Source organism: Capra hircus, chromosome 24 (genome assembly GCF_001704415.2).
Source record: "Capra hircus breed San Clemente chromosome 24, ASM170441v1, whole genome shotgun sequence".
Taxonomy (NCBI): domain Eukaryota; kingdom Metazoa; phylum Chordata; class Mammalia; order Artiodactyla; family Bovidae; genus Capra; species Capra hircus.
In genome coordinates this window covers 62,015,136-62,029,040 of record NC_030831.1, presented here as the reverse complement: position 1 = coordinate 62,029,040, position 13,905 = coordinate 62,015,136, and the positions used below count along the sequence as shown (strand labels likewise).

Here is a 13,905-nt window from a genome sequence, read left to right as displayed (position 1 = left end):
TGTAAGCTATTTCATCACTTTTGTTAGAAGTAGTCTTAAGGACAATTCAACATGTAAGAGAGGACAGATTCTTATGGGTTATGACTGTTTGGAAATAGCAGCTCAAGGCATGTAAAGAAGCCGGAGCTTAACTGTACTGTCATTGGTCTTAGACACCTACAGGTATTTCCCAAGAGCTAGTGACTGCAGTTCTGTTTCTTCTGGAGATGAGAAGGAAGTAAAGGAATTGGACAATAGTCGAATCTTCACTCACAGAGACTGTGCTTGTGAAGGTGACGGTACCTGGTGAAGAAACCAGAAGTTGATCTACTTGAAATACCAGCTGCTTTGAGGCACTGGAGGTGGCTAGAGAGGGATATATCCAGGGCTGAGAGCTCCCGGCACACAGGCTTGCAGACTGCCTGCCCAGCTCCTCCTGGAACACAGGTAACTGCTTCCAGAAGCTCTGTGTAACTCCATGAATCCTTTCTGGAAATAGCGAGGGTTAGGGTCTTTTTTCATCCTGCTCCTATCAATATTTCTTTGGATGGTGGCTCTTCACTTATTCTGCCAGAGCAAAAGTGAAGCATCTTTTCCTCCTCATTTAGTTCTTAGATTATTTACTTACTTCCCAAAAAGTCTTGCTTCTTTGGAAGCACATGTGATCAGGAGTAGGACGTCTAAGACCCACAAATCCTTCAAGTAAGATCCTTCTACAGAGGAAGGTGCCTAATGGGAGATGGCTGAATGTTACCGCATCAGTCTTTGCCTGGTGTCTGTTATAAATCATTTTTTACTCAGTCTTAATGCAATCACTAAGGAGGAAAAGATAAAGATATTCTATTACTTTTTCACAAATTTTCTTTAAAAACTAATTTCAATAGTCCTCTAATTATGAAATGCATACTGTTCATTTTAAAAGGCTTGAAAAGTAAGAAGACAAGAAATGCTGATTGCCAGATTCACACAACCCACATATACGGCATTAAAAAAAAAATTATTACAGTATTACAGACTAGCCTTCCTTCACTAGAGTGATGATGAAATGCATCTGATGCTCTTCCAGGACTTCCAGACCACATCCAGCCACCATGACTTCCCTCGGTGAAGCAATCATCCACCTTGCAATCGATCTGTTCCACCAGATCAGACAATCAGAGAAGGAAAACATCTTCCTGTCCCCTTTCAGTATCTCGTCAGCCTTAGCCATGACTTACTTAGGGGCCCGAGAAAACACCGCGTCAGAAATGGAGAAGGTAGGTGCAGCTGCCTTTCCGTCACAGGTCTGCACGGCTGTCTGCTGGCTGGCGTGCAGGTGACCACAGGTCTGCCTGTCCCCGGTCCCACGGGAAGCTCGAGCAGCCCCACGACTTGGTGGGCACAGAGGGGGGCACGCACTCTCCCGCAGGGCTCCCCCCTGCTCCTGTGCCTGGACTTCTTCTGGGGGCTGGGATGAACCCCTACAATTGCCCAAGAACCAGAGGAGGCTTTAATGGAAGAGTTCACTGGAAGTGAGGCCCTGACTAAGATCCACGGGAGACATCTTTACATGTTTCCTCAAAAATTAATGTAAAACGAGGCACGATCCTTTGAAGTGGACAGCGTTCAAGAAGCTTTGTGCTTTCCACACACAGACTGTGTTTTAAGGATGAAGCTTTCGCTGGACAGTCCAGTGCTTTTCCTTTGTTTCCTCTTGAGTTTGTCTCTGTGAGGGGCGTTTATTTGGAACACAGTTTTGTTTGTGGGCATTCTTTTGTCCTTCTGTTCTTTCTTTTTCACTTCCTCTGATGTGTACAGATCGTTGCAGTCTCCTTGTCCCACTCCCTGTCTTCTCCAGGTCCTTCACTTCAGTGAAATCGCAGAGAACCCAAGAGGACAAGCTGCAGGAAATCCCGTGAGTCAGAGAGCTTTGGATGTGGAGGAGGTCATCTGTCCAAGAGGGTCATAGCTTAAACTGGGGATTTCAGATAAACTGGGAGAAGTCCATTTTCAGAGGTCATGCTAGGCAAGCTGGAGAGAATTGTTTCTCAGTTCACATGTGTGCGTGTGTGAAATCATTTCAGTTATGTCCTACTCTCTGTGACCCCATGGACTGTAGCCCTCCAGGCTCCTCTGTCCATGGGATTCTCCAGACAAGAATACTGCAGTGGGTTGCGTGCCCGCCCTCAGGAGACCTTCCCGCCCCCAGGGGACCTTCCCGCCCCAGGGATCAAACCAGCATCTCTCATGTCTCCTGCATCAGCAGACAGGTTCTTTACCACTGGCACCATCTGGAAAGCCCTCTCATTTCACATTACATACTCATTTACTTCCCTGGTAGCTCAGACGGCAAAGCATCTGCCTGCAATGAGGGAGACCTGGGTTTGATCCCTGGGTCAGGAAGATCCCCTGGAGAAGGAAATGGAAACCCACTCCAGGACTCTTGCCTGGAAAACCCCATGGACGGAGGAGCCTGGTGGGCTACAGTCCGTGGGATCACAAAGAGTCAGACATGACTGAGCGACTTCACTTCACTTCCCTTCACTTATTTACCTCATATCTTTGTTTTTCTGAAAGTAGAGAAGCATATGCTTAAAATCAGGGACTCAGAAACCTGAAGGAGCTTCAAATAGTGATCTGCTGTTCAGGAATGAGGAACACAGCAAAAATACAATGGCTCTCAGCCACAGTGACGTCATGCCCATTAGCCAGGGGCAATAAAAGGCTTGCTACATCACATGCAAATATTTTCAGATAGGACAGCAGGACCAGGGTATGGAAACTCTGATTAAGGTTATATATTATTATATAGAATAAAAATAAGTAGACTAATCACAGTATGTTGCTATATGTGCATAGTTTTAATTAACTCTCAGATTAAGAGCAATAAGCATATGATCAAGTGTATTATGGAGTGTTTTGGAAAATGAATGAGAGTTACGGTTTATCTAAATAGTCTAAAACTCTTAGCCAAAAGTGAGAGATTCTGAATTGAGACAAGCCTACATTGAAAAAATTATCTGTATCTCCTTGGAGAAGTTTCTAAGCTCTCCGAGCTCTCCTGTCTTCATGTGAATGGCACTGAAGACTTAGAGCTGCTGAGGTACAGCTGTTCCCAGGCTCTCTGGCACCCACTGTTCCTACACTGGGAAGTGTGGCCGTCACAGTGAAGAACCACAGATCACAGTCAACAGGTCTTAGAAGGTAATCCCTCAAAGGACTGTAACAGGGCATCGAATCACAACATAGGACAACATACAGATTTCATGCTCTCACACAGCTGATGACTGTTAGGAATCCTCTGTGGCTCTAGCCCTTCAGGAGCTTCTGTGCAGCTGAGACCTTCACCCTAACTGTTGGTGATAACTGAGGGACAGTGCACTGATGGAACGCTGACGCTTCTCTGAGCGACTGAACTGAGCTGAGCTGAGCCGACGCATCTCTAGTTCAGCAGAGGAAAGGCTGGAGTGTGTTAGAGCAGGGAGGGAGAGCTACCTGGAAGATTTAATGTAAAGACTGGGAAAGCTAATTCCAGTAACACGCACCAATTAGGGGAAGTAACAACAACCATCATCCCCGGGGATACCTCCCTCTAGACAGGGATCCAAAAGACCCTGGGGGTGTAGAGTTCACACTGACAGAGAATCCAGTGAGCTCACTTTTTGGTGTTTGAAGGTTGAAAAGCCAGGAAATGTTCATCATCACTTTCAAAAGCTTCTGACGGAATTAAAGAAATCCACTGATGCCTATGAGCTGAGGGTCGCCAACAGGCTCTATGGAGAAAAGGACTTTCCGTTTCTCCAGGTGAGTTTCCTCATCTGTCACACCTTTATTCTGCATGCCGGGTCCTCGGGCCCCAGCTCCTAATGGAGGGGGAGGGGTGCAGAGGAGCCTGGGAACCCGCACGGGGGGATTACCCCCAGGGGCCGGGCTCCCCAGCCACAACCCCCCTCCCCCCCCCCCACCGCTGGAGTGTCCAGAGGCTGATAGCACACCAGTGAGGCGGGGCTAGGCATGGGCTTGTGAACTCTGCTTGATCAGGATTTAGCACATCGCATTTAATTCAGGAATCCCGACATGGTTACTGATAAAGCACTTTCCATTCCTGCTTTCCTCCTGCTCATGTCACAGGAATACATGGATAATGTTAAGAAATTTTATCTGGCCAGTGTGGAATCTGCCGATTTTAAAAATGCTGCAGAGGAAAGTCGAAAGATGATTAACTCCTGGGTGGAGAGCCAAACCAATGGTAGGTTATGAGTCACTCATTAAAAGTCACCACTGAGTCCCCGCTGTGTGTGAACACAGTGCAGGACCCTAACCAGGCTTCCAGGAGCAGGGGTGAGACGAGATCGAGGAGGGTGGGGAGGCCCTGCAGGGGGCGGACGGTCCACGTCAGTGCGGAGAGACCCGGGCGGGGGTGCTCCCAGGACCAGCCCCCTGCAGGCACAGCTAAGTCTGGAAGACAGTTTCTTGTGGATCCCAAGTTTCTGCTCGGACTTCAGGGTGATTCATAAGTTTTCCTTTCAATTAGAGGCTTAACTTCTGGATTATGATTCCCCGAGAGAAGATATTAGAAAGGGTCCCTTTGTTAATCGGGAAACAATCTTCTCTCCCCCAAACCACCCTTTCTGCAGAAATGACCCCCTGCAGTAGGAGGTGTCTGGCCCACGTCCCCCTCCCACAGGATTGTCATAGGTGTCCTCCCCTCACGGGGCAGGTGGCTGGACAAAGTCTCCCTGCTCAAAACAGAGGGCTAACCTGCAGCAACTCAACGTGGAGAATGAAGACGAAGACTCTTCAAGGAATGGTGTCTGCCACGTGCTCTAGATTACTGCGTGCATGTTGATTGTCCAGAAGAATATTCTGGCTACTTCTTCAGAATGTTGAGCTCAAGTTTGAAAAGACAGAGAGGGAGGAAGGGAGGAAGAACAGGAGAAAGCGCACAGGCTGGAGGAAGCAGGAGAGGACGCAGGGGGGCAGTGGGGGGGTGCAGAAACGTGACTTGTGGAAACCGTATCTAGAATCAGTGCATCAGGGTTCCTTGTGACATGACTGCGGCCCCCACACACACACTGAACGCCTTCCCAGGCAGGAGCAGGGGCGTCTCCGTGAGGGCGGCTCCATGAGGCTGGGGCCGTGAGCAAAGCCTCACCTGGTGAACCGCTGGGCATGCTGTCCCTCACGGGCTGACTTGTGCGAATATTTAATCATCACTTGCAACTTTCAAAGCATCTGACAGACAAGCCACTCGTGCCTTTCACGACAGACCTTTGGTTTTCTGTCTTTGCAGAAAGAATCAAGGGTCTGTTTCCCAAAGACTCTCTCGACAGCACCACTGTTCTGGTTCTGGTGAACGCCGTCTATTTCAAAGGGCAGTGGAACCAGAAATTTCAGGAAGAAAGTACTGCGGAGGAAAAGTTTTGGCTGAACAAGGTATTGTCCGTAATTAATTTATAATAATGTAACATAGCTCTGTGTACAGTGTGAAAGTTAAATCCATATTTGATCGTTCCTTCTATAACTGCTAATAGAAGTAGAATCTTTCAAGGCTCTTTGTTCACCTTTATTTAGTTGGTAATAGTTGAAGAAACTCTTGTCTCTAATTCAGATTTCCCAGACCATCTCTTAGAAGGAAGATGAGTTTGGTATCTCAATAAGATTATCTTTTTTTTCTCTTTTGGACTAATGCCCATTTAGCATTTTTTTGCCACATGAATTTATTGCAGGATACAAGCAAACCTGTGCAGATGATGAAACAAACCAGTCACTTCAATTTCGTGTCCCTGGAGGACGTGCAAGCCAAGATCCTGGAAATCCCGTACAAAGGCGGAGAGCTGAGCATGCTGGTGCTGCTGCCCAGAGAAGCGGATGGTCTGCAGGAGGTGAGGCCTGGCCTTTACAGGGCTGCACGCCGTTGCTTACGCTGCTGGCGGCACAGGGCCCGTGTGGGCTGCTCACAGAGGCAGTGCTCACAGAATGCTGGCGATGCGCCAGGAGAGCAAAACACTAGCGCGTGTCGTTTCTTCTCTGTCGAGTCTAATGGAACGTCGTGAAGGAGAACTTGGCATCCTGTGACTTTCCAAAAACATAGCCCTTCCAGTGTGATGTGGAAGAATGTGTAGAAAACCTTAACTTCCCGGGACCCAGTAAGATTCTGAGAAAACTAGAATATCACTTCGAAAAATAATGCGCTTGGCTCACACATTGATACTTTGCAGCCGTCAGACTCCACCTGCTCCAGTCTGTTCACTTGGGGACAGGGGAGACTAAGAGTCAAATGCAGATGGCTCACGGAAAATATGCGCAAATTCACTCACAGGCAGAATCAAACGAAGTGCAACAACGCTGAGCTCCATTCTGCAGACTGAACCCCATGCTTCGTAGAGAGGAGACAAACCAACCCATCCTGATGCTCACTTTCTATTTAGAAGTATTCTCTCAGAGTTATTGGAGCCTCACTGCTGGGAATTAAAAAGAAGCGAATCTTCCTTTCAGCATTGTTATATCGGTTCAAGATAATTTGTAAAGAAACCGATAACAATATCTGGCATATAAACGTCATTCCATAAATGGCCATCTGCAACTACTCTAATAGCCAGTGATGCTGAATTTGCAGTGAATTTGTCACACAAAAAATATACATGCGGCAGCTTAGGGACTAACACACAAGGCTTAAAAGTATTGATTAAGTAAACACACACACTGAATCTCTACTTAATGGTGGTTTCATGCAACAATTTAAACTTGATTAGAGAAACATGTCTATACAGGAAAAGTTTTCAAATAAGTCAAGCAAGTTAAAGGAATAATAATGGGTTGTACACTATAATTATATCATGCAAAAACTGCACAGAAAGACATTAACAAGACAACACTATTCGAAAATGAAACATGTAGTGATCTGGCAACTTAAGAAGCAAAGATATATAGTTCATCTTTTACAAAATAAATTTATTTAATGGTTCTGCTGTTATGTATGGGTATATATACACATATATATACAGAAGGCTCAGTTTATCACATAAATATTACAAAATATTCAGCTTATACAATGAGATTACATGCAATATATAAATATTATATGTATATAGTATAGTGAGTTTATATGTATAATACAACTGAACCTCCTGTATTCATGTTTACTGTGAAGATAATTGTTTTCCAGACATTTCAATCCGAGGTTAGGTGGGCCCCATGACCGCTGAGAATCCTGACAGTTGTTCCTTTTCCACTGTTCCAGCTTGAAGACCAGCTCACTGCTGAGAAGCTAATAGCGTGGACGAGCCCACAGAATATGGGGAAGAGACAAGTGGACTTACACCTGCCTCGGTTTAAAGTGGAAGAGAGCTACGACCTCGTGCCCACACTGCAAGCCCTGGGGATGGTGGACGCCTTCCGTGATGGGGCCGCCGACTTCTCGGGCATGACCGGGAGACGCGATCTGGTGGTATCAAAGGTCGTCCACAAGTGCTTCGTGGAGGTGACCGAGGAGGGCACAGAGGCCGCGGCTGCTACTGATGTAGAAATTATTACAAGAGCAGGAAGAAGCTCTGAGAGTTTCCGCTGTGATCACCCTTTCCTGTTCCTCATCAAGCACATCAGGACCAACAGCATCCTCTTCTGCGGCAGAGTCTCTTCCCCTTAGACGGCCTTGGCCAGCGGCCACACTTGGGGGCATTCAGAGAGCTGTTTCTGGAGCTCGAATGCTGGTGTAACAGGTTCCCTTGGATTCATTCTCCTTTCCAACCTCACAGTCACCTCTAAGAATATAATCACTGAAAGAGCATGTCTGTCCTCCCTCTCTTTCCACAAACACATGTAAACCTACTCTATTTCCGCATGGAAGCTCCCATTTGGACAAAATGTTCAACTTATGATAAAAGGATATATCAATATTCTATCTTCACTTAACTTTGAAATAATATATCTGCTGTTTCAAAAATCACATCTATTAGTCAAATCTACTCAGCTAGATCTCCACAATTATTTTAGTTTAAGTGACATGGGGGACACTCACAAGCTGAAAATGTCTGCTCTTATGAAGCAGGTGGTCAATAAAACAGTGCTTTTTAAGTTTACTTGGTGCTTTTCTTTTTCTTCCTTCTTCCTTTTCAACGAAGTGCAAGTGGCCTGCCACACACTGGAAAGATAATTTGGGAACATATGAATTGATAAGAAGAAAAGTTCAAAACCAGAGTAGAGCATGATACGCCTGAAGAAAAAGGCTGGAACCAGAAAGGGAGAGGATCACGGCCCGTGTTAAGGTCTGGCCCCCTCAAATATTGGAAGGAAAGCGGAGCAAGGAAAGCTCTCCTGCCTTACTGGTGGGGACACAAGAGGGTGTGACTTTGGGCTTCCCAGGTGGGGCAGCAGTAAAGAATCTACCTGCAGATGCAGGAGACGCAAGGGACGTGGGTTTGATCCCTGGGTCAGGAAGATCCCCTGAAGAAGGAAATGGCAGTCCACTCCAGTGTTCTTGCCCGGAGAACCCCGTGGACAGAGGGGCCTGGCGGGCTACAGCCGGTGGGGTCACAGAGAGTCGGACACGGCTGAGTGCCTGAGCACGCACTCGTAACTCGGAAGTGAACACAAACAACTGAGTGGGACCTTCCTGGTCACAAAGTCCTTTTCTGGTCCCAGTTGTTATTCGTAAGAAAAAGGTTTTAGCCTCCTAGGTTTTCCTGAGTACCAAAGTGAAAGTCGCTCAGTTGTGTCTGACTGTTTGTGACCCCACGAACTATGCAGTGTTAGGACCAAACTGAAGCCAGGACAGGCTCCAAGGGGCAGGCTAGGCCTGAGAAAAGCTGAGGCTCTGGGAATTCCCGCAGGCAGTGTAGCTCGACCAATCAGAAAAAACCCCCGTAGCCCCCCGCCCGCGCCAGACCTGAGCCAATCCGGATAGGGATGCGAGGTTTAAAAGTCCCGCGCGTGCCTACCGTTTAACCAATCAGCTATGCTGTTACAGAAACAAAGAACCGTCTGTATAAAAGTAGATGTGATTCAGAGCTCGGGGCCTTTGTCTGATTCCCCTGTGCTGGATGAAACATGGGTCCTGGCTCGAGCTGGTAATAAACCCCTTTATGCTTTTGCATTGCTGCGGACATCTTATTCTCTCAGCTTTGGGGACTCGGACTTCGGGCACAACATTTGGGGGCTCGTCCGGGATCCCTTTAACTGGGAAGAATAACACTCCCCCGGTAGAGGGGGTTTCCTCACTTGGAGGAAAGCTATCTGAACACCGGTGTTAAGTTTGGTTAGCCAGCGTAAGACCGGGGCCCAGCTTACGTGCTGGAAGGCAGCTGGCTCTCGTGAGAAGAGAGCTCTTGTCAGGCTTAATCAGGGGTGAATTAGTCGTCTTAGCCGGTGTAAGGCCGAGGCCCGGCAATGTGCTGGGAAGGCGGCTGGCGCTGTGAACGCCTTGTTGGTAAGATAACCTAGAGGGATGGGAGGGTTCAGGGGGCCCAGGAAGACCTAGCACTGTGTTCTCGGCCGAGGTCTGTCTCCTCTGTTCGTCTCATCCTTGTGTGTGCTGGCATTGTCACCACTCTCTGGGTGTCGTCTTGTCTCCTCTGTTCTATCCTGTAATCATGGGGCAAGAGACTTCCACTCCGTTGTCCCTTAGGACTGACCATTTTTCTGATTTTAAGTCTAGAGCACAGAATCTATCGGTGCTGGTGAAGAAGAACAAATTAATAACTTTTTGCAGCGCAGAATGGCCGACCTTCCATGTAGGCTGGCCCTCAGAAGGCACCTTTGACTTGGGAACTGTACACCAAGCCTGAGATATCATCTTCCGACCGTGGATCCGACACCCTGACTGAGCCCCCCCGCCTTGGGTAAAACCTTTTTTTGCCTCAACAGGGATTTTCTACCCCTCAGGTGTTGGCGACACATGTAAGAAAGAACCCCAAAAATCTCAAGGAGCCTGAACCAACGGCGCCGCTATATACCCCGTCTTGCAGGGGAATTGTTAGGGGAAGCACACTGATTGGAACCGCCCCACCCTGGCCAGGCACCATAGTAACCATTCGCATGAGTTGTTTTATGACAGGAGATCCTGATTAGGAATACGGAACTAATAAGCCTCCACCAACTGGAAGAGTTCTGGAAAGGTTTAAAGGAGACACCGCCTGTACATTGTGAGCCACGCGGCAGAGCAGTTCTCCTGGGTTTCCTTACCCTGCTGCCCTCCACCCGGGTGCCCTTTCCCAATAAAATCTCTTGCTTTGTCAGCACATACGTCTCCTCGGACCATTCATTTCCGAGTGTTAGGCAAGAGCCCAGTTTCGGGCCCTGGAAGGGGTCCGTCTTCCTGCAACAAATGGTGACTCTGGCGGGCACTCTTCTTCGCCGAGACTGACATCCTGACCACTCGGGGTACTCAGGGGCCAGCTTGCCTGCCAATGGACCCGACCCAGCGGCCGCAACTGGGACCCTTTTGTCCCTGGTCTCCTCCTGACGCGGACAACTGGCCAGAGTACCCCGACCGGTAAGGGGGAACAAGAGGCTTTATTGATCTCTCTCCCCTTCCCTCTCTGTCTCCTCTCCTTAACCCTTCCTATCCTTCCCTGTTTTTCCAGTCCCCTGGTCCTGGACGCAGGAATCTGGTCAAAGGGCCCTCAGCCTGAGCTGAGGATTGGAGACTGATCACCTCCTCTTGGCAGGAAACTCAAATTCTGGTTCTGATTTTTGGTAGGGCCGAGTTCCAGTCCTCCCTTCTCTGGAAGCCCAGGGAAAAGTCCCGTAAGGCCTGGGTATCTGTAGGTGGCAGGAGACGTCTGTAAGGCCACCCCTTTTGCCCCCTCTCCCGCCTCCTCCCCCTTCTTCTTTCAACCTGGCTTCCTTTCCTCCCTTAAAATCTTTGATGTTACAGAAAGGCTTGGTGGGCTACAGTCCACAGGTCGCAAACAGTCTGATAGGACTGAGTGATTTCGCCTTCACTTTGATGAAGACTGCCGGGTTTGTGTGTGTGTGTTTTAACTCTGTGACCTGAAGATTTTTGATGGCCATTTTGCTTTGTCTGGCCACCATGTGGTTTAGACCTGCCGCCATTTGTTAGACCTTGATTTTCTTTCCCTGTGCCTTGAGACCAGGGCTCTTAAGAACACCTATCTAGACCATCTCTAACTCCTGACACTGAGAAGAAAAAAAAAAAAACTTAAAGCTAAATCCTGCACTGTGTCTGTCTAAATATGTCTTGGTATGTCTCTGTCTCTGGATAATATTTTTGAGGTTAATTTGTATATGAGATCTATTTATTCGGCTTAAAAAAAGGTAAGTGCTTACAAATCAAGTAATTCTAAATTGAACAATAAATTCCAGGTTCATGTAAACTGGGAAATATTCAATGTTAAATACCTGATATTAATGTTTGTTTGTTGGCCTATTTAATATAGACATGTCTTAGAGTACTTAACGTTAAATATATTTTTTTAATTGTACCTAGGTTTAATATGTTAAATATTATATCTGTTACAAGTTTGTCAACAAGAAAATTACCTCAAGTAAAAAACTTCAAAAAAAATGTCAGTGAGATATGAGCTTTTAGACAGACTCTATTAAGAATAATTATGCTTTAGGAATGTCTGTCTGAAATAGTCTGTCCAAATTGGGGTAACTTGAATTGGGTTGTGCTAAACTAAGTGATGGAAATTCACTGACTAGCTAGCTCATTTCCAAATAGAGTAAAATTTTGAAACATTTATTACTGAACATTAGTTTCCTCTTACAAAGAAGCTAAAGAAATTTGGGACTGTTAATGACTAAAAATAAGCTGGCGCAAAAACTTGAATGTGGCTTTTCTCTCTGTTAAAAGGACACACTTTCCTCAGATGGTGAACTGCATTTGACAATAGATTTAAGTTCATTTGCTTCTTAAATGGTCTGTTCTGTATTCGCCTCTGAAATCCCATACTGTTACTGTGGCTGAGTGAATAGCTATTGCTTCACAGTGACCTATAGTCCCATCTGACTGAGAGCTCGAAACCTTTCTGATATTTGTTGACAAAACTTACTAAATCATTCTATGAAGCACTTTTGGCTTCTAGCTGACTTTGGGGTGCTTCAGAGGGCCCCTGAAGCATCCCAAAGAGAGATATTGAACTGTGTTTATTTGGTTGGTTAAGTTACATAAAAAAGAGTATCAAATGAGTAATAAATCTGCTCATATTATAATGTAGGGTAAAATTACTAATACAGATATCCTAAAAATTATATGGAGTTTTTAACATTCTGATATGTCCTGGTATTTTAATGGAAAACCTGATGACTTCACAAAAGTTAGCAAAAAGACTGAATGAACCAGTGAATATGCTTATAACTTTTATGGTTTCTATCTGAAAAATTATGGGGTTAAATCTTATGTTTTCAGGGAGTAGGGAAAATCTTCCTCTCAAACTAATTATGACAATACGTTGGTAAAATTAAACGTTATAAACAAAACAATTATATTTTCTATCTGACTCCTCCAAAAATTGGAAGTTCTTAAGTTCCCAGTAAGTTTATCAAATGAGTTAGGAAGTTTATCTCATGGATACAAAAATCTCAAGAAAGTTTTGAGACCTTAAAAAGGGAAAAATTCACCTAGATTTTTTAGGCAAAATCTGTGATAAGCCTTTGGTATGAGTTTCTCAGCCCTGTTTTATTTTAAAAGTTCAGTCTGAGACTCTATAAATATTTCAGCAAAATAAAAAGCCTATAATCAATTATGGTTATAAAAATCATCAGACCAAAATCAGTGAGAACAGACCTATTTTGCAAACAAACTAGCCTTAATTTGGTTATATTTAATAAAAATAAGGGTAACTTTAAGGAGAAAGAAATATTTCAAAATGTTAAATCCCAGTTTGTTAATGGAGGTCTGCATCTAGTAAGACTCATCTCTTAGATAGTTCTTTGCTGTTATGTGATGTTAATGTAAAATTTAATCAGATTCTTGAAGAACACCCTAAGTTTGTTTCTGAAGCGTATCTCAGTAATCTATCTTTGGATGAAGATCACATGCCTCATGACCTGCAACCAGGACTGGGAAAAGACATAATTTAAGGGACTGTCTCCAACATGGATGGAAGGACTTTTTTATCAGGAGAAACTACACCACACCAGGATGAGAAGACGACGACATCGGAGGTAGACAGCTTCCCCGAGATGCTGGACCTGAGTCGTATGATCATTTATGTTTCCTTGACTTCTTAGGCCTTTGCATATAAGTCAGATGCTTTTCTGTCATAGGCCTGATCCTATGCTAGTTTCAAAATCAATCCAATTGTTGGGTTTGTGGCCAATAACCTGTGTCTAGTTCTGGGTTATTTTGGTAAATTTCTCTACTACCAGACTCTAACTGGTTGGCCCTGAGAAATTTTACTTAAAAATTAAATCATACTAAAGATAATCAGTCTAGTGACACTAGAAAGCTGGGCTATGTTCCTTATAGATGGTGCCAATATATAATTTCCCTGGAAGATAGAGATTCTGCAGGGCAGACTAAGTCAGATGACCTGAAGATATACTGGGCTACATCTAATGGAAGTCCTTAACATAAGTCTTACTTGTGACTTTACTAATACTGCTGGCTATGTTTGTATTTCACCTGTTTTACAAAATTGCTGTTTCTTACACTGTATGTGTGTGAGGCCTCTAATAGAATAATATATAGTCCCATATGAGATCGATGATGGTAACAGTGTAACTCTAGATATGGCAAGAAGCAACAAGAGGGAATATTCTCCTGGACCAAAAAGCTAGTAAGACAGGTGGTCCAGAGAATTTTGGATACTGTTTCATGGCCTAGTCCAGTAACAGCACATTGAGTGGCCTGTTTACCTGAGAATGGACACTCTCAGCACCCTGGGATAAAATGGCCATGAAGTGCCCCCCTCATAATCATGGTCAAGTTTATGAGCAAAAAGGGGCTCTGCCAACTGAAGACTGACACTCACCATCTGC

General features: G+C 45.4%; 1 protein-coding gene across 1 annotated transcript; it reads left to right on the top strand.

Moving 5' to 3' along the window:
* LOC102180556 (serpin B3) lies at positions 242-8,039 on the top strand. The gene is made up of 8 exons (XM_018039673.1): positions 242-426; positions 1,046-1,235; positions 1,817-1,873; positions 3,634-3,762; positions 4,090-4,207; positions 5,252-5,394; positions 5,688-5,843; positions 7,202-8,039. The coding sequence occupies exons 2-8, from the start codon at positions 1,071-1,073 to the stop codon at positions 7,604-7,606; spliced, it is 1,173 nt and encodes a 390-aa protein (XP_017895162.1). The 5' UTR covers positions 242-426; positions 1,046-1,070; the 3' UTR covers positions 7,607-8,039.